The 26,046-nt window shown below is 46.5% G+C and overlaps 11 protein-coding genes across 11 annotated transcripts; 6 read left to right on the top strand and 5 right to left on the bottom strand.

Moving 5' to 3' along the window:
- Nucleotides 1-150: 150 nt before the first annotated feature.
- GLAREA_02603 (uncharacterized protein) lies at nt 151-1,258 on the top strand (the record flags this gene model as incomplete). Its single annotated transcript, XM_008087689.1, has 5 exons — nt 151-264; nt 793-938; nt 1,055-1,078; nt 1,127-1,188; nt 1,239-1,258. 5 exons carry the CDS (start codon nt 151-153, stop codon nt 1,256-1,258), a joined length of 366 nt encoding a protein of 121 aa, XP_008085880.1.
- Nucleotides 1,259-2,474: 1,216 nt separating this feature from the next.
- GLAREA_02602 (Carbamate kinase-like protein) lies at nt 2,475-5,213 on the top strand (the record flags this gene model as incomplete). Its single annotated transcript, XM_008087688.1, has 2 exons — nt 2,475-5,106; nt 5,158-5,213. 2 exons carry the CDS (start codon nt 2,475-2,477, stop codon nt 5,211-5,213), a joined length of 2,688 nt encoding a protein of 895 aa, XP_008085879.1.
- An 895-nt stretch (nt 5,214-6,108) lies between these two features.
- Nucleotides 6,109-8,322, top strand: GLAREA_02601 (Six-hairpin glycosidase; the record flags this gene model as incomplete). Its single annotated transcript, XM_008087687.1, has 3 exons — nt 6,109-6,392; nt 6,462-7,630; nt 7,676-8,322. 3 exons carry the CDS (start codon nt 6,109-6,111, stop codon nt 8,320-8,322), a joined length of 2,100 nt encoding a protein of 699 aa, XP_008085878.1.
- A 1,073-nt stretch (nt 8,323-9,395) lies between these two features.
- Nucleotides 9,396-10,459, bottom strand: GLAREA_02600 (uncharacterized protein; the record flags this gene model as incomplete). The annotated part of the gene is made up of 3 exons (XM_008087686.1): nt 9,396-9,557; nt 9,606-10,133; nt 10,184-10,459. 3 exons carry the CDS (start codon nt 10,457-10,459, stop codon nt 9,396-9,398), a joined length of 966 nt encoding a protein of 321 aa, XP_008085877.1.
- Nucleotides 10,460-10,777: 318 nt separating this feature from the next.
- Nucleotides 10,778-14,299, top strand: GLAREA_02599 (SNARE-like protein; the record flags this gene model as incomplete). Its single annotated transcript, XM_008087685.1, has 6 exons — nt 10,778-11,014; nt 11,093-12,083; nt 12,132-12,784; nt 13,473-13,901; nt 13,953-14,026; nt 14,086-14,299. The coding sequence occupies 6 exons, from the start codon at nt 10,778-10,780 to the stop codon at nt 14,297-14,299; spliced, it is 2,598 nt and encodes an 865-aa protein (XP_008085876.1).
- A 1,278-nt stretch (nt 14,300-15,577) lies between these two features.
- Nucleotides 15,578-16,337, top strand: GLAREA_02598 (Osmotin, thaumatin-like protein; the record flags this gene model as incomplete). Its single annotated transcript, XM_008087684.1, has 3 exons — nt 15,578-15,660; nt 15,722-16,166; nt 16,218-16,337. The coding sequence occupies 3 exons, from the start codon at nt 15,578-15,580 to the stop codon at nt 16,335-16,337; spliced, it is 648 nt and encodes a 215-aa protein (XP_008085875.1).
- A 1,146-nt stretch (nt 16,338-17,483) lies between these two features.
- Nucleotides 17,484-18,488, top strand: GLAREA_02597 (alpha/beta-Hydrolase; the record flags this gene model as incomplete). Its single annotated transcript, XM_008087683.1, has 1 exon — nt 17,484-18,488. The coding sequence occupies one exon, from the start codon at nt 17,484-17,486 to the stop codon at nt 18,486-18,488; it is 1,005 nt and encodes a 334-aa protein (XP_008085874.1).
- A 179-nt stretch (nt 18,489-18,667) lies between these two features.
- GLAREA_02596 (ATP synthase D chain, mitochondrial) lies at nt 18,668-19,453 on the bottom strand (the record flags this gene model as incomplete). The annotated part of the gene is made up of 4 exons (XM_008087682.1): nt 18,668-18,697; nt 18,755-18,841; nt 18,898-19,293; nt 19,442-19,453. 4 exons carry the CDS (start codon nt 19,451-19,453, stop codon nt 18,668-18,670), a joined length of 525 nt encoding a protein of 174 aa, XP_008085873.1.
- A 541-nt stretch (nt 19,454-19,994) lies between these two features.
- Nucleotides 19,995-20,817, bottom strand: GLAREA_02595 (uncharacterized protein; the record flags this gene model as incomplete). Its single annotated transcript, XM_008087681.1, has 3 exons — nt 19,995-20,328; nt 20,383-20,441; nt 20,581-20,817. 3 exons carry the CDS (start codon nt 20,815-20,817, stop codon nt 19,995-19,997), a joined length of 630 nt encoding a protein of 209 aa, XP_008085872.1.
- A 605-nt stretch (nt 20,818-21,422) lies between these two features.
- On the bottom strand, nt 21,423-21,921 carry GLAREA_02594 (60S ribosomal protein L14; the record flags this gene model as incomplete). Its single annotated transcript, XM_008087680.1, has 2 exons — nt 21,423-21,737; nt 21,796-21,921. 2 exons carry the CDS (start codon nt 21,919-21,921, stop codon nt 21,423-21,425), a joined length of 441 nt encoding a protein of 146 aa, XP_008085871.1.
- Nucleotides 21,922-23,225: 1,304 nt separating this feature from the next.
- On the bottom strand, nt 23,226-25,581 carry GLAREA_02593 (S-adenosyl-L-methionine-dependent methyltransferase; the record flags this gene model as incomplete). The annotated part of the gene is made up of 2 exons (XM_008087679.1): nt 23,226-23,948; nt 24,007-25,581. 2 exons carry the CDS (start codon nt 25,579-25,581, stop codon nt 23,226-23,228), a joined length of 2,298 nt encoding a protein of 765 aa, XP_008085870.1.
- Nucleotides 25,582-26,046: the final 465 nt, after the last annotated feature.

The following is a 26,046-nucleotide window of genomic DNA, read 5'->3' as shown; positions in this document are numbered from 1 at the left end:
CTCCCCGAACCTTTCCTCGTCAAACAACTTGCTTCCTATTCAACCATCAACACCTGCACATTATCACGAACATCTTCGCAAACCAATATTATTTCCTAGCGATAACGAACTTCCGTCACCCAAATCCTCGAATCTCCAACCTCATTTACAATGGCGGACTCTCGCGAACCTCAGTATGATCCTTATATCCCAAGCGGAGGAGCCGCCGGCGGAGCTGGTGCGCAACAAGCTCCAGGAAACCAGAGAACAGCAGCACTTCAAGCAGTAAGTTACCAAAACATTCTCTGCTGTTACAGTTAGTTGTATATGATGGTGGTGTTGCTACGGCTTCCTTGGATTTCGAAAAGGCGACGTCGCGATTCCAGCCACCTCAACGACCGCAGCGATACGATACCATCAATCGGGAAGGGCCGCGTCTCGACATACACGACAAGTCTACCCAGGTGGGCGGCTTAGCGTAGCCTGCGCATTACCTAGATCGTTTTGTTCGCTGGAGACTGCTGTTAGGTCGAGACCGGTTCCAGACATTCAATCTATACACATATGCTTCCCGGAATTTGCGACTTCCTGTCAACACTCAACACATCTTTCAGTTGATCCCGAAGTCAAAAGGTGGAAAGCAGCTGTATCGAGCGATCATGAAGCGTCATTCCCTTGAATGTCAGGACTGCTAGTTGGATGCGACAATGGCCCTCGAAATTAGTGCCTCTCATGCCCTGATAGGATTGCCGGAATATCCCAGAGGAATTAAAAGTCATTTTTTGCGCTCAAATGCTGACTATTGATCCATAGCAAATCGATGATACCGTCGGTGTCATGCGCGAGAATATCAACAAGGTGTCGCAACGTGGTGAACGACTCGATTCCCTACAGGACAAGACAGACAACCTCGCTGTATCAGCGCAAGGATTCCGTCGCGGTGCCAACAGAGTTCGAAAGTAAGCACAATCAATATACCAAGGTCATCATTAGATGACACCCTGCAATCTCATTGCCCCTATCACATCATAATGGCCCGTTTGACTGCAATATACTAACCGAATCCCTTAAATAGGCAAATGTGGTGGAAGGACATGAAGTGAGTAAGAGTCTTTGATGTGTAAGAATGTTGACTGACTGTTGCCAGAATGCGAATGTGCCTGATCGCGGGTGTCGTTATTTTGCTGATTGTCATCATCGTCCCAGCTGGTAGGTTATTTACTCCCTCCTCCAGGAGCATTTGCTAACGCCTACGAAAGTGGTTGCAACACGAAAATAGACTTGGCGAAGGGAGTTATACGACAATGAAATGGGCATCGCGGTCGTGGATGGCTTGTTGAGATTATATTACGAAGCGAGGCATCGGGAGTTTGATCCCATTTGCATGCGACACTCGCGGTCAACGAGATATCTCGGTCACGAATAGTTAGCGAACAGGAGTTTAAGTTGAATTTTACGTTGGTTTCCGTTTTTGAGGGCGTCACTTTACCATTGGCGGGGAGTGTCAGACCTTATCATATGATTTGGCCGTGATGTTCAATCCGTGGGATATGTATCTTGTAGGATTTGAGGGGATTAATGGAAATATGATGACATTACTTTCTGATGGAGACTCGGCCTACGCGAGGCAGCATATCGTGGAGTAGCATGATCTGGCATAGGTAGGTGAGGGGCCGAGACTTTCTTTCTCACCTGTTGATTACATCTCCGTTAAGCATTTATAACTTTCTTCCTCCACCTCGTTCAGGGAATGCCTTCTATTGTGGGTTGATCACAACATATGGAAGCTGTACTACTTCGATTAAAGTGTGTTTATTTCCATAGTGAAAGTTGGATATGGTAACGGATGCTAGCACGAAACCATCAGCCGTCAACTACACCAGATAAACCGCTGTCAGAAGAACTTCTCCACCCCCTTCGAGATGGCGTGGAGCTGCCTGCCCATGTATATGCAACTAACAAAAAATTTATGGCGAAAGGTCGAAGCAGTGCATTTGCATAGAAAATCTTCCTGCCATGTGCAGAATTCCTAGCAACCTTGAAAGCTCGATTTTTCTTTCGTGCAGGCGGGGGCCATTCGCGGCACGCTGAAGGGCCAATCAACCCATGCGCGCCGAGTATCGGAACTCCACACATCGATTGATCTGTGAGACTGAGGTAAGACTGAGGAAAAGGTAGTTTAGAGGAACTGCTCATCCAGATTTCCAGCAATTATTTTGTTCTGCCATTGGAGGTATGATTCTCTTCGTGTTCCTGACAATTGCTTCCCTCATTTACCTCTACGCAATTGATTGACTCTGTAAAGTCACTACAAACTGACTCTTTATTCATCTAGTGTGATTCATTTTCACAGCACCTCCCCCGCCTTTTCCATGAGTTGAACCCACGAAGTTACCTGCTAAGGATTCGCGTCAATTCTTTCATTGCTCTTCGGGAGCTGGTGGAAGAGCTCTCCTCGAAACTTCGAATAATCTCCACTCCAAAATACCCTCAATATGCTCGCCCTACGATCGACCGTTGGTGCTGTTGCCAGACGGACACGCACGATCGCAGCGCGAACTCCTTCCACCCTCAGTCGAACCATTCCAAAAGCCGCCACTTCTCTGGCTCTTACTTCGAGTCGAGAATATTCAGCGCCGTCTACAGACAATCTTTCCACCCGATCGACCGTCGTACAGCTTCTGAGCAATATTGGTTCCAAAAGAGAGGTCCAGCAGTATCTGTCCCATTTTACGTCCGTTTCCTCGCAACAATTCGCTGTGATCAAGGTTGGCGGGGCCATCATCACAGAACACCTTGAGTCTCTCACCTCTGCCCTCGCCTTCCTCAATCATGTCGGGCTTTTCCCTGTTGTTGTACACGGTGCTGGACCACAACTCAATAAGCTTCTAGAGGACGCTGGAGTTGAACCACAATTTGAGGAGGGCATACGAGTCACAGATGGGAAAACACTTGCAGTCGCTAGGAAGCTCTTTTTGGAAGAGAACCTTAAGTTGGTTGAGAAGTTGGAGGAGATGGGAATTCGTGCTCGCCCGATATCGTCTGGTGTCTTTGGTGCCGAGTACCTGGATAAAGAGAAGTACGACTTGGTCGGCAGGATCAACAAGGTCAACAAGGAGCCCATTGAAGCTGCCATTAATGCTGGATGTCTGCCAATCCTCACTTCCATGGCAGAAACACCAGAGGGACAGGTCTTAAACGTAAATGCAGATGTTGCAGCAGGAGAGCTTGCTAGAGCACTCCAACCCCTCAAGATCGTCTATCTCTCTGAGAAAGGAGGTCTTTTCAACGCCGACACCAACGAGAAGATTTCGGCCATAAACTTGGATGAAGAGTATGACTACTTAATGTCACAATGGTGGTGTCGATATGGTACTAGACTGAAGATCAAGGAAATTAAAGATCTACTCGACGGCCTTCCAAGAACTACCAGTGTCGCAATTATCCATCCAGCTGATCTCCAAAAAGAGTTGTTTACGGACAGTGGTGCTGGAACCCTGATCCGACGTGGAAACAAGTTACAAACCGCCTCTGATGTTTCCCAATTCTCTGACCTCGCCAAACTCAAGGAAGTTCTAGTCCGTGACCGCGAAGGCTTAGACGCAAAGGCAACGGTTGATAGATATGTTGACGGTCTGGGCTCTCACGAATTTAAGGCGTATTTCGACGAAGCGATGGACGCTCTTGCAATTGTTCACCCACCTTCATCTAGTTCCTCTCTTTCCAACCTTGCAACTTTCACAATCACAAAATCTGGATGGCTCACAAACATTGCTGACAATGTGTTTGCTGCTATTAAAAAGGATCATTCCAAACTTGTCTGGACCGTCAAGGAAGACGATGAGAATTTGACCTGGTTCTTTGACAAAGCCGAGGGAAGTCTGTCTAAAGACGGGGAAGTTATGTTTTGGTATGGTATTGAGAACGGCGATGAAGTCAAGGAACTCATGACTGAATTCACACAACATGGACGCTCGATGCTAGGTGATGCTAATCTCGAAGCACGACTTCACAGAGCTGCCAGAGAAGCTTCAAACGGATTGAGTGCCTCTCTTCATCGTCAGAACGCGCCCATGAGACAGCAAGCACGAGCTTTCTCGAGCTCCGCTCGCCCAACTTCGAAGACCGCGCGCCGCAGCGCACGTGTTGCTTCATCTTCTCGTGGCTATGCAACTACTACCAACCCAAATCCTCCATTTGGGAGCAAGAACTCGTCAAATAGTCAACCAGCAAGAGTTGCCTTGATTGGTGCCCGTGGATACACTGGGCAAGCACTTATCAGCCTTCTTAACTCCCACCCAAATATGGATCTTCGCCATGTATCATCCCGTGAGTTGGCAGGTCAGAAATTGAAAGGGTACGAGAAGCGAGATATCACGTATGAGAATCTCTCCGCTGAAGATGTCCGCCGGATGTCAGAGAAGAACGAAATCGACTGCTGGGTAATGGCACTTCCTAACGGGGTCTGCAAGCCTTTTGTAGATGCTGTTGAAGAGGGCAAAGGATCCAACAACAGTGTTATTGTTGATCTTTCTGCAGATTACCGATTTGACAGCAAGTGGACATACGGTTTACCCGAACTTGTCACCAGATCAGACATTGCAAAGGCTACTCGTATCTCCAACCCTGGGTGTTATGCTACCGCCGCACAGCTCGGTATCGCGCCCTTGGTGCCGTTCCTTAGTGGTCAGCCTACTGTTTTCGGTGTCTCTGGATATTCTGGGGCTGGAACGAAGCCCAGCCCAAAGAACGATGTCGAGAACTTGAAGAACAATATCATACCGTACAGTTTGACAGATCACATCCATGAGCGTGAGATCAGCAACCAGCTCGGTGTTGAGGTGGCGTTCATTCCGCACGTGGCGATGTGGTTCCAAGGCATCCACCACACTATCAGTATCCCACTCAAGGATGCCATGTCAAGTAGAGACATTAGACAGATCTATCAAGAGCGATATGCCGGAGAGAAACTGGTGAAGGTTACGGGTGAAGCCCCAAGTGTCAAAACCATCAGTGGAAAGCATGGCGTGGAGATTGGTGGTTTTGGCGTACACAGCAGTGGGAAACGAGTGGTGGTTTGTGCTACAATTGATAATCTATTGAAGGGTGCTGCTACACAGTGTCTGCGTAAGTTCTCTCCCTTCCTCATTGCATTTCGTACACCTAACCTTTGTACAGAAAACATGAATCTATCACTAGGATTTGCCGAGTATGAAGGTATTCCACTTGATTAGAGCAATATTATGGACGTCAAAAGTTGTCATTTCCAAGCGTGGCGTGTTAAGATGATGAGAATCCGGCTGTACATACCTATTTTTGAGTTCGGTGGTACTCCTCGAACAATGTTCTTTTTATTCCCCGATAACTAAAGGCTTTATTTCAACAAAAGTCGGGATGACAACACCTTGGAGACTCCCATCACGCTCGCTTCCAAATCCAAACCCATACATCACGCCCTTCTAAGAGACGCATGTACATGTGTTATTAGACGCATCACGGGATCCAATATGATGATTTATGCTTTGGACAAGTTTTCGAAAGAGCTTGAGCTCCGTATATCATGTTAGATACTTGTAGGTCACCAAGCTGCCCATGACTGTATACTAGGACTAGCCTAAAAGAGAACGGCTAAATCGCGTGTCACTCCGCTCATTGAGGAGTTTCTACCCCGCGTTCTCCCCACATTTTCAACGTTCCCCCATCTTTCACCTTGTCAGCTTTCACTGTCCGCTTAGACCCTTGGTAGGATGTCTATTGTACCGAATCCCCGAGCACGTCAGGGTCAAAATATACTCTGATCGTCATGTTGCCCGATGGGGGACCAATATGTCTAGGATACAGCGAGGGACTCGTGGGTCACCAAGCACGTTTAGTTTGGCATTACACGAGATGACCATTCCGTAGGTATGGTACCGGACCCGGATAAAGCTGGCTAAGTATACCAGAAGATCTTGGTCCCAGATGTGGGTTTAATTAGTTCAGAGAAAGTTCGTCCGAAAGTTTTCATATATTATGCTGTGGTTCCCATGACTTCAGATTGAACAAGAATCAAGACTAGTTCTCGATCCATCCAGTGTCTTTAATCCACCAAGCACTGTACCACATCAAGTGAGCAATACAGCTTTCAAGATGTGGTTCCCTGACATTTTTCCTATTCTTCCTTTCCTCCTTCCTCTTGCACAGGCACATATCAATCGCCAGGATGTAGTCTCTCAATTCAACCCAGTTCGAACGGCATACTTCAATAGTACGCCGATGCAAGTTGGCAATGGCGATTTTGCATTTGGAGTAGACGTTACTGGGTTACAAACTTTTCAGTCCTTTGCCACCATGTCAAGCTGGGGTTGGCATAACTTCAGCTTACCTACCGCGCCGGGAGAGAGTAGTGTTGAAGACTTTAGGGGTTTAGATTGGTGAGTGCGGGACTCAAGCTTAAGCAATTTAGGCAGAGCAATAGAAAGGAATGACTGATTTTACAATAGGTGGACACATGGGAGACTGGTAAACTATAACCAACCAAACCCATCACAAAATCTCATTTCAAACTGGCTTATCCAAAATCCCCAACGAATCAATCTTGGACGAATTGGATTCTGGTTTGGAGAAGGCGCCAATCTCACACAAGCCGATATATCTGCCAAAAACCAAACCTTGGATCTCTATTCTGGAGTAATCACATCCACCTTCAATGTTTTCGGTTCCGAAGTCTCAGTAAAAACAGCGGTGGATCCAGCTTCCGACACGGTTGCACTTTCAATCAAATCTAAATTACTAAACGAAGAAAAACTAGGAGTGTTTTTTGACTTCCCATACCCCAAGTTTGGCATGAAATTTGACTATCCAGACGTTGGCCGGTTTGACAACGTCTCAAGCCACGTTACGACCCTCAAACAGACCAACAACGCGGCTCAAATCACGCATACTCTCGATTCTACAACGTATTATACCACAATCGAGCACCCGGGGTCCATCATCTCTGGGCCACTTCCTTCAAGTCATCGATATATTCTCAAGCCATCACCCGACAGCAGTGAGCTAGATCTCACAGTCAACTACAGTCCCACAAAGTTCTCTCCTTCGAACTCTACAGATGCCCAATCTATTCTCAAATATGCAGCAAGAGGATGGAGCTACTACTGGGAGTCCGGCGCCTTTATCTCTTTACCTACATCAGTTCCAGAAGCCAAAGAGGTTCTACGACGCACAATCCTCTCACAATACCTCCTAGCGGTAAACGGAGCCGGAACGACACCACCTCAGGAGAGCGGTCTCGTCAACAACGGGTGGTACGGAAAGTTCCATCTCGAAATGATAGCCTGGCACCTGACCCACTGGCGACTATGGAAGAAGCCCGAGTTCTTGAATAAATCCGTGCCTGGTCTATACACGCGATTCCTACAGACTTCGAAAGACAGAGCGAAAGCACAGGGATACGCAGGTGCGAAATGGGGGAAGATGACTGATCCCTCAGGAAGTAGTGCGCCGGGTGAAATCAACAGCTTGTTAATCTGGCAACAGCCACATGTTATGTGGTTTGCAGAGCTCGAATATCGTGATATGCCATGTAATCAAACTCTACAGAAATGGGACGAGATACTTCACCAGAGTGCTGAGTATATGGCTTCTATGGCCTGGTATAACAGTACCACAAGTAAATTATACCCTATCCAAATGGCCTAGAAACTAACGAGCACAGAACACTTCGATCTCGGCCCCCCAATGTACCCAGTCTCAGAGAACACCAACCCGAACGCTACCATAAACCCCGTATTCGAATTAGCATACTGGCGCTTCGGTCTCACCGTCGCCTTAAACTGGAAACGGCGACAAGGACAAAACGTCCCACGTACATGGACAAACGTCCTCAACAACCTAGCTCCCCTCCCAATCGTTAACGAAACCTACCCCATCTACGAAGGCGTTCCAGAAATGTGGATCGACCCCGTCACGTTCACCGATCACCCAGCTATGATCGGTATCTACGGTCTCTTACCACCAACTCCAGATGTAAATCTGACTATCGTCGCCAACACCGCGACTAAAATCTCTGAGATCTGGGATTTTGAGAATCTGTTCGGTTGGGACTTTCCTATGTTGGCGATGAATGCGGCGCGTTTGGGGAGGAGTGAACAGGCGATTAAGTATTTGCTAGATGTGAATTTCGATTTCGATGATGTGGGAATGCCTATTGGAGGACCACGAGTGCCGACGCCGTATTTCCCTGGGAGCAGTAGTTTGTTGATGGCGATTGCTTGTATGGCTGGGGGATGGGATGGCGACGGAGGAAGTCACTTTCCGGAGGGTTGGGATGTCGAGAGTGAAGGGTTTTGGAGGTGTTTGTAGAAGAAAATAAAATGATTCGACTTCAACTTCAATAGCACGTCGATCTCAGAAATAAATAAATATATATACCTGAACTGGTGCTTCCCCAAGAGTGACCTTCGCCCTCATCCTCCTCCCAATACCATCCAAAAAAAATTACCCCGCATCAAATTACAGATTCAAAAAAGCCAAAAATAAATGATCAGAGTGGGAATCGAACCCACGCCACTTTCGTGACCAGGAATTTGTGTTAAGATTGAAACCTTAACCTGGCGCCTTAACCGCTCGGCCATCTGACCTCCTGTGATTGGATGAGAAGAATATCCTTAATTAACAATATTAAGGTATTTCATACCTCTGACGAATGAAGACACATTTGTGGTGGATCGCGTGGCTAATGTGGAGGGGGGTGGGGGACGAGTATGTGTGTTAGGAAGGGAATGAAGAGGTAGAGTAAGGATTCGGGAGAAGCCATGGATGCTAATGAAGTAGAGACAAGATAAGAAAATCGAAAGGCACACAACGTCGACGGGTTCAGTCTATGTCTAATCATAAGTTCTGGTGCCGTTTGACTTAAAAATGGAAGCATCATGATTCATTAAGCGAGGTTCTCCTATTTGTAGGTAATAGCTTTCGAATTAAAGACTTAAGCTTGGTAAACTCTCTATGCGAAATGCGAAACGTTAACAATCTCATTTAGTATTGAAACTAGTGATCGCGGGGGTCTAGTTATGAAAATTGCAAGTAAACTTTGCTTGGCAGGCTGAGCAACATTGAAGGCTGAATTTGCCTATTCATAATCCGACCGGCTACGCTCTAGCATCACGTTCTTCGAACAAGAAGCACTGATCTGATCTCACTGGTCTCCTAGATACTCTGGCGCTCAAGACAAGCCCCCACCCCAAAAAATATCACAGATCGATCACACTCATGCGAGATAATCCTTGACTTATGCATTAGTATCTTACAGGGCTCATCGGCCATCATTCCATTTCATCTGCAATCTTCTTGATCGACCTATGTCTCCTCATATCACCTTCGCCGAGGCCCTTGACGCCAGTAAAATGCGCTTTTCCCTTCCTGAATTAACCCCTTTAAACCGTGGTAAGAGCCCACATGAAAACCAGCTGTACAGGGTATGAGTATAGGAATAGAAACTGAGTCCTTCGGCTTTTTTGGGATCGAGCAACGGTCTGCATTGTACCACGCTCGTCGGTGGTGTTTTCTGGGAGTAGGACGTATTTAAGAGATCGTAGCTGCGGAGGTCAGTTATGTAGAGTGGTCTCATAGGACATACAACATACAAGGAATAAAGCATTGGCTAAAAAGCAGTAGCCAAAGATTGTCCATCCAATCCATCCACCTGTTCCCTTTCCACGATTCACAATCTCACTGGTCACCAAAGTGACAATGACCCCCACAAATTTGTACCCCGAGTATGCGACCAGGTCCAGTAGCTGAGACTCATTTGATATAGACAGAAGATAACATCCGAGCTTAAGCCCGAGAATTTCAATAAAGACGATAAAGAATGCCCATGTCGCCGTATATCCTAATAGCTCTGGCTGAAATGCGCCTCGCAGACCTGCGAGCAGTGTCGACAAAAGGATATATGTCACCAATGCCATAACAGGGATGTACATGTCCGGACTGTTCAAGTCGTCCCTTGGTGGTAAGAACCACCCCTCCTGACCGTTTGGCCCAATAGACTGTTTTCGAGACCATGGCTTGTGCCTCCAGGGAAATAAGACGAGAAATAGTTTGTTGACAACATATGAGTTTGAAACATTGAAATAATGCTTCAACGCCGAGACGTTGACGTATCGATTAAACTGTAATTTCAATCAGTAACATCCTAGAAAAGAGCTTCGACGTCTCTCACATTTGCCTCCACGTATTCTGAGCCATGTTTCAATGCGGTTTGTCCAACCTGGAACCCCATCTGCGCCGTTGGATCATTGATGAACCCTCCATATGCGCCAAAGCCATTATTCCCTCCTTGTGCTTGGTACGGGTTGCCATAAGATTGCTGTTGCTGTAGAGGTACCGGGGGAGGAGGCGACCTTAATTGAGGGACTGTGGAAACATGCTGAGGAACTGGATGATGAAGCGGTGGAGAGTTCGCCGGAGGCATGTTTCCGTACGGATTTCGCTGCATTTTTGTGAAGCTGGAGATGTATCGGATGTTTGTGTGAATTTCGTAGGCCGATGCCTTGAGACGATGTAGATAGAGTAGGCACCTATGGATTACTGCCTGGATTCACGATTAGTTCTGCCACCTTTACCAAATCCCTTTTCTTCGCGACAGAACACACACACACCGCGCTGCGGCTCACTGTGGATCGCCGCTAGAACCCCGGTTCGCATCTTATCGGACAAGCGACAGGGGTCGGCACACGAACTGTGACGGCGAGGACAAGGACATTATTCTCTGCCAAATCCTCCGCATTGTTATATTGCGCCAGCGACAAGAATCATGTTGGACACTTTCGAAATCCTCACCACTTCCGGGGTGGTGTTGTGGTCCAAGACATATTCTCCCATCAGTCCAGCCATCATCAATAGTCTCATCACGAACGTCTTCATCGAGGAACGAACATTACCTGGAGCTGGTGTCGCAGACGATATATCTGCCGCCAACAACCCTCCATATAAATACGACCAGCATACTTTGAAATGGACGACGGTCAAAGAGCTTAATATTATATTCGTCGTATGTCCTCATGTCGCATGCCACGGCTTCGTTGGGCTTACCCTTCCTGTTATTCCACATGCTAACTTGCGAATGTAGGCTGTATATCGATCGCTTCTCCACCTCTCTTGGATTGATAAACTGGTTGATAACATTAAGACCATATTCGTTGACCTATACGGCGATCAATTGAGGAAGCCACATACGACAGTCGTCGAATGCCACTTTGACGATTATTTCGATCAACAAGTACGAGAGCTAGAAAAGACGGCGCTCAATCAAGATACGAGGACAGCAGAGTCCACCGCGTTTATCGAACAAGCTCCCATCTCGATATCCGGAGATTTAGGCGACGAACCCCCTCCGTTACCTGGTTTGCTGTCCCGAGGCCAATCGAAGAACAATTATCGAGACTTAACGTCGAACGACTCAACGCCTATCGCTACTCCCGACACATCGCGCCCAAGCACACCTGGGGGCCATCTGCTGACAGGAAAATCTGGGCCTGGAGGTAAAGGTTCGAGAAGGGCACGGAAAGCTGCCAACACACCTACATACCAATCGTCGGGGGATGAGACTTCGGCGAAGAAGACTAGGGCTGCCAGGTCCGCAGCACCGAAAAAGGGGAGGAAATGGGACGCCGATGGGTTGGCTGATGAGGATAGCGACACTCCGCTTGATTATTCCGCGCCTGCAAATGGCGCAAACTCAACAGATGGCATAAGCAGCGATCGCCCAGGCGCTGTGGAGGAGGTAGACCAAGCGACTTGGGGTTCAAAGACTGGAAAAGGCCAGTTCGTATTAAAAGATTTAGATGACCAAGTTCACTCAATCCTGGCATCGGCAGATGTGAAGAAGGAGAGTTCAGCAGAATCGTCGAAAGGACTGGTCGGTTCGGGTTTCAGCGCCATCGGGGGACTTTTCAGGAACGTTGTTGGGGGCAAGACTTTGACCAAGGCAGACCTCGATAAAGCCATGAAGGGTATGGAGGATCATCTTCTACGAAAGAATGTTGCCCGCGAAGCCGCCATTCGCTTGTGCGAAGGTGTTGAGAGAGAACTTATTGGTGTGAAGACAGGAAACTTTGAAAGTAAGTTCACCAGTACACATTTACAGAATATGCTAACAGTTGTCAAAGGTGTGCAAGCAAAGATTCAAACAGCTATGGAGTCTTCGTTGCGTAAGATATTGACGCCTACATCGTCATTGGATCTTCTACGGGAAATTGACGCTGTTGCCTCCCCATCTGCTCTATCTATGCAAAAACGGCGGCCATATGTGATATCCATAGTCGGTGTTAATGGAGTGGGGAAATCCACGAATCTGTCTAAGATATGCTTCTTTCTTTTACAAAATAAGTACAAAGTGTTGGTTGTAGCATGCGACACTTTCAGATCAGGTGCCGTCGAACAATTAGCTGTCCACGTACGCAACTTGAAAGAGTTGAGCGCTCGAGAAGGAGGTGAAGTGGAACTTTATCAGAAAGGATATGGAAAGGATGCAGCCAACGTTGCTAAGGATTCCGTGGCTTTCGCAGCTTCAGAAGGTTTCGATGTTGTTTTAATCGACACAGCAGGGCGCCGACACAATGACACTCGACTTATGTCCTCTTTGGAGAAGTTCGCCAAGTTTGCAAACCCAGACAAAATTCTTATGGTCGGAGAAGCACTTGTGGGAACCGATTCGGTCGCCCAGGCACGAAACTTCAACACCTCTTTTGGTGCTGGACGCTCACTTGATGGTTTCATAATCTCCAAGTGTGACACCGTTGGAGATATGGTAGGCACACTGGTAAGTATGGTCCACGCAACGAATGTGCCTGTTCTGTTCGTCGGAGTTGGGCAACATTATAGCGACCTACGAAACTTATCTGTCAAGTGGGCAGTAGAGAAGCTATTAAATAGTAATTGAATTTTGGCTACGGCTGATATTACTGCTTCAGTTTCCGTCAATCAATAACATAATGAAACCACCCCGATGGAACATGCCATGATTTGACGTCCGGATACTCGGGCTTTCTCCACCTTTGCTGTGTCTTCGATCTCAAGGGTGGGGTAGTGTACCTTGCTTCTTATCTCAGATCTGTTCCACTCGAGGGGCTCGATACGTTGATTTAAGTACTTCGTATGTCAGGACAAACTTGGAGGCTTTTCTTGGCTGACATATCTGAGAAGTCTGTGGTCTAGGTGTGAAATGTACGCCTATCTCGGACAAAATTTTCTCTTCAACAGGTTCTCTTATCGTCACCGCCTTCATAATGCTTGGAGGCTTCTATAAAAAGACATCATGGTGAGCTCTATAAGTATAAGCAGTCAATCTCAGCTTGGGAACCCGTTACACTAAGCTGTTTTATCACGTACTCACCCTTTTCATAATGTATTTCCATTTTCTTGCCCTGTTTGCTATCACTCCGTTCGTGTCGGCTGTTCCCGTAAGTCATCCCTAATACATCTGTTGACACCAATTAATGAATCCATAGTTCTCCCATAAACTCCATAAGAATACAGCGCTGGTTCTTATAGACATACAAAATGACTTCATATCCGGCTCTCTGAACAATTCACGCGCTCCGGCAATTCTCCCTAACGTGTACTCCCTGCTTGACACTCAAGAATGGCCATTGATCATCGCGTCGCAGGACTGGCACCCCGAAGGCCATGTCTCTTTCGCTTCTGCTCACCCGGGCGTTGCTCAATTCGAAACTGTGCAAAATCCTTTTGCGGACTCTTCAAATTTCGTCGAGACGCAAACGGTCTATCCAGACCATTGTGTGCCAGAAACATGGGGAAGCCAGCTCGAGGACGGGATTAAGAGCAGATTGCACAATTTGGAAGGGTACAGAACTAGTGTGCAGTATATCAAGAAAGCTCAGAATCATAGTATTGACAGTTATTCTGCTTTCGGTGATGTAAGAGTGCACTTTTCCATGTTGGTTCAGTGAGTGTAGTAACAAGTCTAGAACCAATACCGCCGTTTTACGACCTTGGATTCAGAGTTACGGATACATAGCATAGACAAACTGATCATAACCGGGTGAGCAATCCTACCTTCATCAATTCCGACCTTATATGACAATACTAATATTTCTACAGCCTCGTCACATCCGCCTGCGTTCGCGGGACAGCAATTGACGGCACCAAACTCGGCTACAATGTCACGATCATCTCGGATGCCACAGAAGGAACTTCTCAGGAATCTAAAGATGCGGCATTGAAAGAATTATCCCAGGTTTGGGGTGTGTATGTCATGAATATGACCGAGTGGCAGGCTGAGAACCCAGTGCCGAAAGGACCCTCCGGTTGGTGAGGAGGGGGGCATGTGCCGATGCTGCAGTATATAAATGTTGGTGTTGGTCAACAAGATAGTATTCAGCCTCTCCAGTCCATAACCCTTCCAGAATTTTACGATATCCTAAATTTGTCAAAAAATGGATATTCTCTTGTTTCGTGAGCGATGTAAGGGGTATAGGCTGTCGTCGATATTGAATCGTGGAGGAGGATTAAGGCTTGCAAAGTACTTTTACTGGCATGTTTATTTTTTTTTGCGGCAATCACTGGCAAAATTCCGACTCATTCTTGTCAATGGCTTTCGGCTTATGGAGCAATTTGATGAGCGGGGTCTGTACTTCCGGAAGAAAGCGACGACGTCTTGTAACTTCAAGCTGGCCAAGACCGGTAATTTCTCACAAGTCTGCAGATGATTGGCGTGTAAGAACGCCTACTCCTCATATTTCTCGTTCACATGGTCTTTTCCAATGGTGTATTCCGACCTTCGTATGTCTCCGCCAACGATTTCAACCCAATCGCGAAGAAACCCGACCGAATCAATCCTAGTAGCACATGGCGTTCCACTAACTTAAAATCAATCCTTCAACGGATCGCTGACGAGGTGAAAATTCCTCGCTAAAAGTAAGGAGGAACGTCGAGGTGATTCACGTGGGGGCTATTTACACGACTTTTATTCGCTCGACGTCGCTCCGCCTCAAAAAATTCTAATCCTCCAACAACACCAGCACCCCAAGGCCCACCGCCCTCCATCCTGAGGCGGGCCCTGACGACATATAGGAGTCGCTTTGCACAAATGATCGAGGCCTCTGATCAGACCCAACTTCTGACGCAAATACGCGATATTATGGAGTTCTATCTAGTCACTGAACAGCTTCGATGAATACCCCAAATGCGAGAATTCTGAGCGATGGAGGATGCTCCGCGTGCACTAAAGCAACATTATGAGTAAGAGTTTCATAACTTTTAGTTGCTTTTGGCCATGCGTCAGAATATTCCTTCCATTGCCGCAGTTTCAGCCAACGTTACGAAGTATAAAGGTATGAGTGTCACCCAGTGGTGAAACTTCTTATTCATACTCATCAGCTACTTATCTAATCGACTCATTCTAATATCTTTCTCCTCGGTCATCTAATCTTCTTTTTACAGTCTTTAATTTTACACTATACCTGACTTTGACAGTCATTCTTTGTTGCCCTATCTCTGGCTTTGACAGTCATCATTACTTACTTCTATATTTCTTAATTACCTCTCTCATCCTAGTAACACAATATATTAATTACACATATTGTTGATCAATATGCGTTCTTACACAGCACAAGCTTTGGCTTTACTTGTCGCTTCGGCTTCAGTTGCTAACGCTCGCATTACAATCAAGAATAGGTATGCATATTAATTTCTATACGACTATTTACGCAACGGTATTCAGCTAACACCGCCAAAGTTGTTCTTATCCCGTTTATGTGAAGGAGAGCAACGCCATCATCAACCAGCAACCAGGCTTTGCGTGCGATATGGGTCCTAATAAAGGCCCTTGCCCCGCCCAGGCCACAATGACTGAGCCATGGACAGTTCAGGGAGGCAGCTCGACCAGTCTTGAAATCCATCCTAAAGGTGCAACATCTGTCAAGATATCTAAAGACAACGATTGGATCACACCCAAGGTAACTCAGTTCGAGTATAACCAGGATCCAGATAAGTTCTGGTGGGATGTCAGCGACATCGATGGAGATGGAAGGGCCCGCGCTGGAAGTCCGTTTTTCAGTGAGAATGTCATGGCCTGGACGGATGGAGATGTAGGAGATTCAAAGACTTGCATTCCAGTTAAGTGCAAGAAGAACGAGATGTGCAAGGACGCCTATCAGTTTCCTGACCAGAAGGCAACTCATGTATGTCTAATTTCCTGCTTGTCTTAGCCATCACTTACTAACAGTCTCCAGTCTTGCCCTGCTCACACAAACGACTTCACAATGGAATTCTGCGTCTCAGATGCTGATTTCGATGCCAAGCAACTTCCACAAGCATTTGTTGGCAGACGATCAGTATCTTTCGTCGCTTAGACTGACAACTTTTTAAACTACTTTCGATTCGATATGCTCTAGAGGAGCGAGAACATTTTACTTCAACTTTTTTTTACGACAGCTTTGAAAGCTACTTTACGATTAATGACTTGCACACTGGTTATGGCTGGGCGGATTTGGGTTTTTGACTATTGCGGCGTTTTACATGGAACTGGATAGAGTTTATGGGATCCGTGGGCGGATTGGGACAATGATACCTTGGTTGCTGGTTAGCGAGGCGTTTTTGGGTTTTGGATGCGCAAGATGGCGACACATTCTTTCTTTTGACCAGGCCGTCACTGATGGCTCTCTTTCTTTCAAATTTCTTTTGTCTTCTTTAGATATGTTACTCTTCTCATGTACGAGGGGTCGTCATTGGCGACTTTCCTCTGTCATTTTTCTTTTGTATCACTTAGACAGACATGTTACTCAACTTCTTATGTATGAATTAGAATTCATCTGTTCAAACATTCAATTCCTTCACCCATATTTTCAGTCATGATTTGGTGATGTGTTACTTGACTTAATATTCTCAGTCCAGTATTCCTTGCAGGTTTTGTGAGTACTGTGGAGCTTATAAGCTGGGCTGACCCGTAGTCATAGATTACTTAGTAGACTCATGTTCTTTATAAGTATACCTTCGAGCTATGCCAGGTGCTCTTCTGACCCGTGGAAAAGTAAGTTACATCGTCATTCATGGCTCCGTTTCAAATTAGCCAGTATTATGAGGAATGAAGCGGATAAATTGTTCACCATGACATTCCTGACAGACCACATACATGATTCATTGCAGGATGTCGCTTTTCTTAAAGACCCAACCCTAGATTTCTCCAGAGGCTTTTTCTCTGCTTAGGTTTCTAGAATCTATTTGTCACCCACCAAGTACATACAGTGATTAAACACGTTCGGCTACATGGAAAAAAAGAGCCGACATCAGATAATCACGGTATAGTCTTGCGAATGAAAGAAGTGTTGTTGAAGTTGGAGTGCTTCGAAACTTACTTGGCGCAGAAAGGCAGTTCGCTTAAATGCTGAGTGCTGCATCTGAATATATACTCCACTTGTATACTCACTACTTAATACTATCTCTTCCCAAGTAAAAGTCAAGTACAAATTCATGAATTGGCCGAACTTTCGCAATACAACATGTCAATAAACCTAGACTTAATTCTTGACCATCCTCCTCCTCTGGATCCTGCATGGCTCGCCCACGAAACAGCAGCTGGCCTTCTTACACAACCACAAGTCACACTCACTCCAAAACAGCGTCAACAAGGATACAGTCAACGATGTAAAGATTTGAATAAACTTCTCCTCAGTGGACAAGAGTCCCATTTACAAAACGGCATCGACATCAAAGACACTTTCATACCTTCCTCTAAAGTGGATCATCAGATCGGAATACGCAGCTACACTCCGTCGTCCTCGTTAAAGTCCCAAGAAGGTACTGCGACACCAACAGTGATCTACTACCATGGAGGAGGCCTTTACGTTGGCGACCTTGACAGCGAAGATCTGGCATGTCGGCGAATTTGTCTCGCCCAATCATGTACGGTCTATTCCATCGACTATCGCCTCATGCCGGAATTCACAGCTGACGATGCTCTCTCTGACGCGTTAGAGGGATTCCGACACGTTACCGCATTACACACTGGAGGTTTGATACTGGCTGGAAGTTCATCTGGTGGTCAACTTGCTGCACAGATATCGCAGGTGGTGATAGGAGAGGACAGAAAGAGGATCATTGGGGTACTACTTAGGGGACCAGTGCTCTGTGATGCCACTTCTGGTGGCACGAATATCCCAACGAAGTTCAAGGAGTACCATAAGTCTATGTCGCCAGAGTACCATACCTCCTTGCTGGCAGCCCCTGCGCTCAACAAAGATAATCGTACAAAAGAAAAGCTTCCATTGGAAGTAGAAAATCTGAGCGGACTACCAAGACACTGGGTACAGGTTTGTACTAACGATGTCTACTACTCTGATGGGGTGTGTTATGCGGAAGCCTTGAGATTGCAGGGCGTGGAAGTCAAGCTGGACGTTGTGGTTGGATACCCTCACACGTTTTGGCTCAAGGCGCCATTCCTAGAGAGAGCGATGAAAGCCGAAAGCGACATGATAGAAGGGATAAAATGGCTGGTGGGGTTCTAAACTGCCGTGGAGCGCTTTGGCACAATTTGACGAGATGGGAGCCATAGTCACTTGAGGATTGAAACATAATAACCACAATGAATATACAGAGATTAGAAGAAACCCGATTCAATTCTGCTTCTCCCTGCCCGCTATTTACACTCGTACAGGTGACATAAGAAAAGACGCAGCACCATTGTCTACAAGATTGAGAGATCGCCGAATTTCTCCTGTGAATTTGTTAGATAATTGTGCCAAATTAAGCCCCGTCCTGGGATTAAACATACCTTGTATCCTGGTACCTGCCATCGTCCCTTGGAGATGAGTTGGGTGGTCTTCTCGTCGATTTGTGGCTCTGCAGCTGCGACTTCGTCCTAAAATGCCATAGATTAGCCCAACAATCGGTAAGCGTAATTCCATTGATACATACCACAGTGAGCTCCTCGAACGGTCTTGCTTCCTCGATGTTCTTCAATGTCTTCTCCAAATCCTTCAATTCCAAATCAACACGGCCCTTGGTCTCCTCGGCATTCTTCACAGCCTGTGCCTCAAATGCCTCAATGGCCTTGATCTGTCTTCCAACATCGTATGTAGCAGGTTTGAAACTGGCAAAGTGCTTCTCGATCTCGTCAACGACGGCTTGGTTCTTCAACACCGACTTGTAATGTGAGAAGTCGACCTTCGATGGCAACTCGGAAAGTTGCTGGACTCGGCGTCGGGCATCTTCGTTGCGCTTCTTGAATGATTGGAGGGAGGCGGCAGTTTGTCCACGGAGGCCAAGGGAGGTTCCAATTTTGGCCCAGTCGAGCTTCAGGGCGGCGCTTCTCTATAATTCATCTGGCATCAGCTTCATGTGGAAGAGGTTGTCAACTCCTCGGCATCAGTGGATATGCGACAGATACGCAGCCAACTCAAGTACACGCTTGCACAGAACGAGAACAATGTCTAGGAATACTGGGAAATAGAAAACTTACTCCTACTGCCATTGTGACGAATTTGGTGGGATTGAGGTGAGCGGAGATTTGGTGTTGTTCTGCGACGTCAAATCCTGAGCTTCTTCAAATCGCGCTAAACAGAAAGAGACAGGGTGTCGCGACACGTGACCGGAGCCGCTCCGGACAGCCTTCCCAGTCTTGCGGTTTTGCAATTAGGAGATTCCCTTCTGCTCAGTAGAACAAAAATCTTCTTACAGATTCTTGGATATGGTACATTTTTAGATAGACACATTTGGTCAGAACCAAAATCCCAATAGCTAGCGACACACGTCACACATATCGAAGCAGACTCCATCAACTGGATGAAAGAAGGGGGGTCGCAAGTTAAAATTATTCCCAAATCATGTTGAACTACCAAGCCGATACATTCAATTTCATGCGAGGTAGGGAATCCAAATGCACTTTCAATTTTTCAATATTTGGTGTACAAAGTTGGCTTTTATATAAACTCGTAAGAGCACCCAGAATCGTCATCTGCGCATCGAAACGACCCCTTGCCATCTGATGCACGGCTCAGATACACCTACGATGCCTATATGCTTAGAGCCATGATGGAGTTGACTATGTCGTTATCGTTCTCTTTCAGAGCCTTGACAGCCTTCTTCCGCGACACACTGGCTTGAGTCATAACCAATTCAATATCCTTATCCTCGAGGCCCTCAGCGTCAACTTCCTCCCCATCGTCTTCGTCATCGTCCTTCTTGTCATCGCCAGTGTCGATAGCCTTGCCCTTGCCATGGTCGTGGTCGTGGTCATGGCCTGAGTGGTCATGTCCGGCGTGGTCGTGAGATTCGGCGGCGATTTGTTGAGCGGCAGAAGCTTGAGCCTGGGAGTTGAGATCCTCAATCTTCGCTTCACCGAAGACACTATTGAGCTGGTCAGAATCCATGACTTGAAGTAAAAGGTGGGCATATACTTACATGTAGGTGTTGCTGGTTGGGGACTTCCAAACCTCTGGCTGGTTGATGACAAACAGAATCTGTATTTCGTCTTGTCAGTAGACGTCGCAAATCAAGTGTGAGGTAAATGGAAAGCCAGTCAAAGAGTGCCCTGGCGAATAAGACCCTCGATCTCCAGATTGTAAACGCATCATAATGCGCCGCCTTGTAGAGACTTACGTTCTTTGGTCTCCTCAATGTAACTCGAGTGATTCCAGGAACACGAGTGAGCCCCAGTTTAGCAATCGACTTGCGTGCCTTCTTCTCATTGCGAGAGTGCACGATAGCTCCTCCAGATGGAATATCGCTCTCGCCAGCCTCTACCTCGGAGTCGGAGCTATCAGATCCCTCATCCTCTGCAGTGACGTTCTTAGTTGGCTCCTCATCTGGGAGTTCTTCGACACGGGAGCTCGACATGCTGGGTGGTATGTCTAGAAAGATAGTTGTCAGTAAATTAATTATCGAGGGATTGGTTTTTTGAGATTTCGTTGTGCGCAACAAGCGTAGCCAACACAATTCGGACGAGAAACGGGCAAGGAATAATAGAATTGATGGCGATTACGGGTCGTACTGACCTGAAAAGGTTGGAGGGGGAGTCGCGTTGTTAACGTTGGATGTTGATGATGTAGAGGTGAACTTTTGAAGGTTAGGGCTGCGTTCGCTAAGAATTTTAGGTCACCGAACTATGTAGTAGCAATATTCCGAGGTACACTTCAGTAACAGTAGAGAATTGTTCACAATAGTTTACATTCACTAAAATTCAAATTGACTACGACGTATTTGATTTCACAATTTTTTTTTCATTAATGTTTCACACTGCAAGCAAATTCCCAAGCGAAAATTGACTGCCATGCTTTGAGATGTATCGTAGCATTCAATTCCGGAAGTACTTCAATATTCTTTTGAAGTCCATCTGCTCTTTGCGCCGGTCAAAAATGACGTGAGATACAAAGCTTCCTGAGAAGTAAAGGAATCCGCAACCCAATGCAATCGTGCCCTCAATATCATCCACTCCTAGTCGTTTACGCAGATGCCTTAACCTTAGCCAACGACTTTCGGACCTCGAAACGTGCCTGCTTCTTCAATCGCATAACCTTGAATCGCTCGAAATCGGTCAATGCTCGTCTCCGCTCCTTTTGTGTGCGCTTCTTCGCCCAAGCACTCTCCTGCCACTTTGCCTCGATATCAGCCTTCTTCCATGCAGCCGCAACAACGCCAGTTCGGGCAGCTCGAGGTAGTTTCTCGAGAACCAGTGGTGTGAGGATAAGTTGTGCGAGAGCGATTGATTGACGGGGAACTGCGATCTTGGTGTCGGTTGCTGGGCCGTCAACGAGTGCCTATATTAAGTCAGTACCTTTGCTGGAGACTTTCAATCCAAATCAAAGTTCCACATACTCGCTTGTGGTCGATGATCTCAACAATTGTTGCAAGCTTTCCGTCGGATGGTCCGCCGTGGATGAGACAGACGCGACCGACCTCCACCAGTCTCCATGAGGATGCCTTGATCTCTGCGTCACCCATTGTGTATGATTCTGAATCACCTGTGTTAGTGAGACTGTTCTGGCGGTTGGAAATAGTATAGGAACGTACTGGGCGTTTGTCGAGGGTTGTTGTCGTTGGATGGAAATTTGTCACTGCGTCGATTTCGAGAAATTCGAATGTGCCTTCGTTAGCGAGTGCGGAATGCCGTTGGGTCCATCACGTGAACAGCCGTGATGAGGCATTGAACGCAAACCCACCAGGCATCCATGCATTAGCCGCAGAAATTGTCACCTCTCGAACTTTTCTCAGATCTTCAAATCTTCCAACAACATTGACGACAACTCTCCAGCATCTCCTCGAATCTACCATTATGGTTCTGGATCGATGGCTATCTCATTCATATCTTTAGGAGTGTGGCATCGTGCTCTGCATTGTAAGTTCTATCCATCACAATCTCACGCTCTGGACCGAAATACTCCAAATGATGATATAATTTGCGATTGACCTCTCTTCGGTGGCACCCCCGCCAGGGTCGCTATATCGTGGGAGTGGATGACATTCAATTCTTACATATTCTGAACATTTTCTTGTACCACCCAAATTTCGAAACATGTTTTGAGGTTTTAAAAGCTGACTTGCACCCCAGAACTCAGGATCGCTTTCTATTTGATTTCTGCTTGACCAAGCTCTGCCAATTGACTTTTACATCGTCTTTGTTAGAGCTTTCTCTCATATTTTTGTAAGTCCAGTCACAATCATCTTCAAGCTCCACGCCCTATGTCTATGATTACAACAAAGCACTGAAAATCCTGAACTCTTCGGAGTATTGACGATTATTCTACCAAGATCACTGAGCACGACATGTCATCAACTTACCTCTTTCGCTCGCACACAGATCAAATATCACTCGCTGACCTAAATTAGTGTAGATATTTTCTCTTCCTCTGCCATTTGCTTCATTATACCGGTTGAAATTCACTCATTTTTCGGCCCTGCCAGATTTGCAGTTGACGCCAATTTAATTTGTTCTTGAAGCGCATATGTTCAAATGCACACACCGGTGCAGTAGTAGTTTCGTAGTACAATTGAAAATCTTAATACATATGTTTCTTCTTTCACTACATGCTCCGTGCCTCATGATTATCTCCAACCCAAACCCAAATCCTACGCAGATGGCCTCAGCATTGTTACAAAACAAACTAGCTCATGACTAACATCCTCATCTGCTGATGCTATTTCCCCTAATCAGTAATCGTAACATAAATCATTCGTGCACCCTATCATGTTCCAGTTGTCCATTGTCACATCCAGTCAGCCAATCCTCTTTCATCGAATACACATACTCAATCATCAAGGACGATAATATCGCTGTCATCTACCGCAAATGCCTCCTTGTTGGTTTGCTGCTTCTTCTTTTGTTTTCTGCCAGCGTCGTCGTTTTTGTCCGTCGTCGTCACATCGCCTTCGTCTTCTGGATCGATGACTATAGGAGGCTGAATAGGTGCATCATCTTCGTCATCTGAATCGATGACTATAGGAGGCTCCATAATTGCATCATCTTCGTCATTTGAATCGATGATTATAGGAAGCTCAACCACACCATCTGCCTCTTCTAATTCTTTTCTGATGCTTGAAAACAGTAAATGAGCTGCAGCACATGGCACCGAGTTTCCAATTTGCCTGATTTGCTGAGTTCGCGGACCAGAGAAAACATGATCTAAGGGGTATGTTTGCAAAACCGCATACTCTCGCACTGTCAGATTGCGAAATCCATCAGGGTGATAGTTATATTTCCCACTTCCACCTGTAGTTATGCACTGCGTCAAAATCTTGTTCCCGTCCCATGGCTCTCGATATTGACCGGGAGAAAATTGAAGTCCTCTGACATCGTGGTCTGAAACCCCATATCGAGGTATACTATTCAAAGCTTGATTCGCCGTGGTAAAAGGCTTAAGAGAACTTCCATGGGGCGGAAACTCGGTATGCGTAGCGTCAGGAATAGATGGGAGAATCTCGCCGGGGCACGAGGAAACCATTATTAAACGTTGTCGACGGGCTGGGACACCCTAAATATGAAATTAGTCTGCTTGTCTCGTGTTATTAATCAGAAGCCACAAGACGTACCCATGTCTGTAAATGAACAACTTTCCATCTGACGGAAAAGTTGAGTTTTGTTAGCATATGGACCAATGCGAGGAAGTACTGCCGGCGACCTGGAGTAGTCAGAATTCCAAAGGTCTGCTCGAAAGTGACAATTCTTGGCCTGGTGACCATCAACAGCTCGGACACAGCGAACAAAGAAGCAGTATTCATTTCGTCGTTGGGTCCCTCCCTCGTGTGAGCAGGCGAAAAGAATTGACATGGGCAACTAGCATGTAGAATATCTACATGAGCTATCTTTTTACTTCTCTCCGAAGTCTTCGCTTTGTTAATAAAGGCGAAGGCTTCCATTTGGAAACACTCAGCCTCAGGGAAATTGACCCGCCAGCTTTCGCACGCAGTAGCATCAAAGTCAAACCCCCATTTCACTTTCAACCCAGCCATTTGAGCTCCACGTGTCGTCCCACCCGAGCCACAGAAGGCATCTCCAAATGTATAACGTTGTCCAGGTAGCTTTGGGACCCTCATTGTGATGGTAGTGGCAGCTTGAACGAGCCCGGAAGCTGGCGGGCTTGACAAGTCCGACGAGAATGGGTTGATGCCCCGAGAGATAGAAGATGTTCGTCTATTTGTTTTTGGAAACAGGATTCTTCTGGCATCTCGAGAAGGAGATGGTGACTCACTTGGTCCAGCAGATTTGGTAGGCGATTTATACAAGAAACCTCTACCTTGTAACCCCTTAGAGACTGCTTCGGAAGTAGGTGATTGATCTGAACACAGAGAGAGCTGTCGGAGTCGAGTTATATTAGTTAACGATTTCCGTGGGGTTGATTGTTCTCGATCCGGGCTCTTCCGCTTTCGAGTTAATAATTTAAAATCTCCTCCAAGGATCGTAACTCCTCTCCACTCATTCCTGTTATCATCTTCGTCAATTCGCGCCTCGAGAATCTTGACATCTGAACTCGTAAACCTTTGAAGAATATGGCTACTGATCTTGTTTCTCGCGCGATCTGCTGCAGAAGCGTAAATGACAAAGAATCTCCATCGACAAATCAACGCTCCAGTCTCTTCAACCTTCTGTTGTCGTTTCTGGGTTGATAGACCTTCTGTGGACATAACTTTCTCATGTTGCTGGCCCCATGGGAAATTTCGGTTTGTTATGATCAGTCTGCGAGTTTTACTGACCTCGCTGAGGGGAACCTGAATAGCAGATTGCTCCTCGACCGGCCGATGATCGTCGGCATCAATTTCTACCTGAAGACAGACCTCGTTGAGCCTCTTGATCAGCATGTGTTCGAGACATCTGGTTCTGCGAAAACGCAGGCCTCGAAGGAAGATTTCGGTTGTTGACGTGTCCCGTATGATCTGGGTGATACGCAAGAAGTCACCTGCAAACTGCCCGCTACCTAGTTCAACTGTCCTTCCGTGGCACAATTTCCTACCGTCCATCGTAGCGTTTGCAATCGCTAAAAAAGGTTCCACAATCGGCGGATTACGGTGAGCTTCTGACCATTGAACATCGGTCATGATTTCCGTTAGATCTGTGTTGTTGTTAGTTGCTGGCTTGTGAGGATCAGGAAGTGATTGTGTAGGAAGCATTCTTTTGAAAAGAAGAAGTTGTCAATGTCCACGCCAATGGTGAGACTTACCTATGAATATCTTTGGCACTGAACTGACTGATTGTGAAACTCGAGATTCTGATCTCGATAATCTGGCGATTGGAACCCTCCGAGCTGTGGCTTGTAGAGCGATACGAGGCGATCTAATACAGTGGCGCTGTAATTTTGCTATCGAGAATATGTCTAGGCCTCAAGACACAGAAGAGACGCGTGATGTTATGAGAACCGAGAACCTAGACATCAGAGGTTTGTGCTGAAGATTAGATGAAGATCTGTTGACAGTCAGCAATGGTGTGCTATAACAAAACAATAACATTCAGATGTACCTTTCGCCAGCGAAGTTTTGCTAAGCCAAAGCCTGATCGGTTTCGAGGATGAAATGGTAGTGAGAAGGAATGGGTAGAGAAGCAAGTACAGGGTCGGATGTCTATATGACCATGCAAGC

The sequence above is a fragment of the Glarea lozoyensis genome, assembly GCF_000409485.1.
Source record: "Glarea lozoyensis ATCC 20868 chromosome Unknown GLAREA6, whole genome shotgun sequence".
NCBI classification, from domain to species: Eukaryota; Fungi; Ascomycota; class Leotiomycetes; order Helotiales; family Helotiaceae; genus Glarea; species Glarea lozoyensis.
Note: the sequence above shows the minus strand (reverse complement) of the source record. Positions and strands in the feature narration are given on the sequence as shown.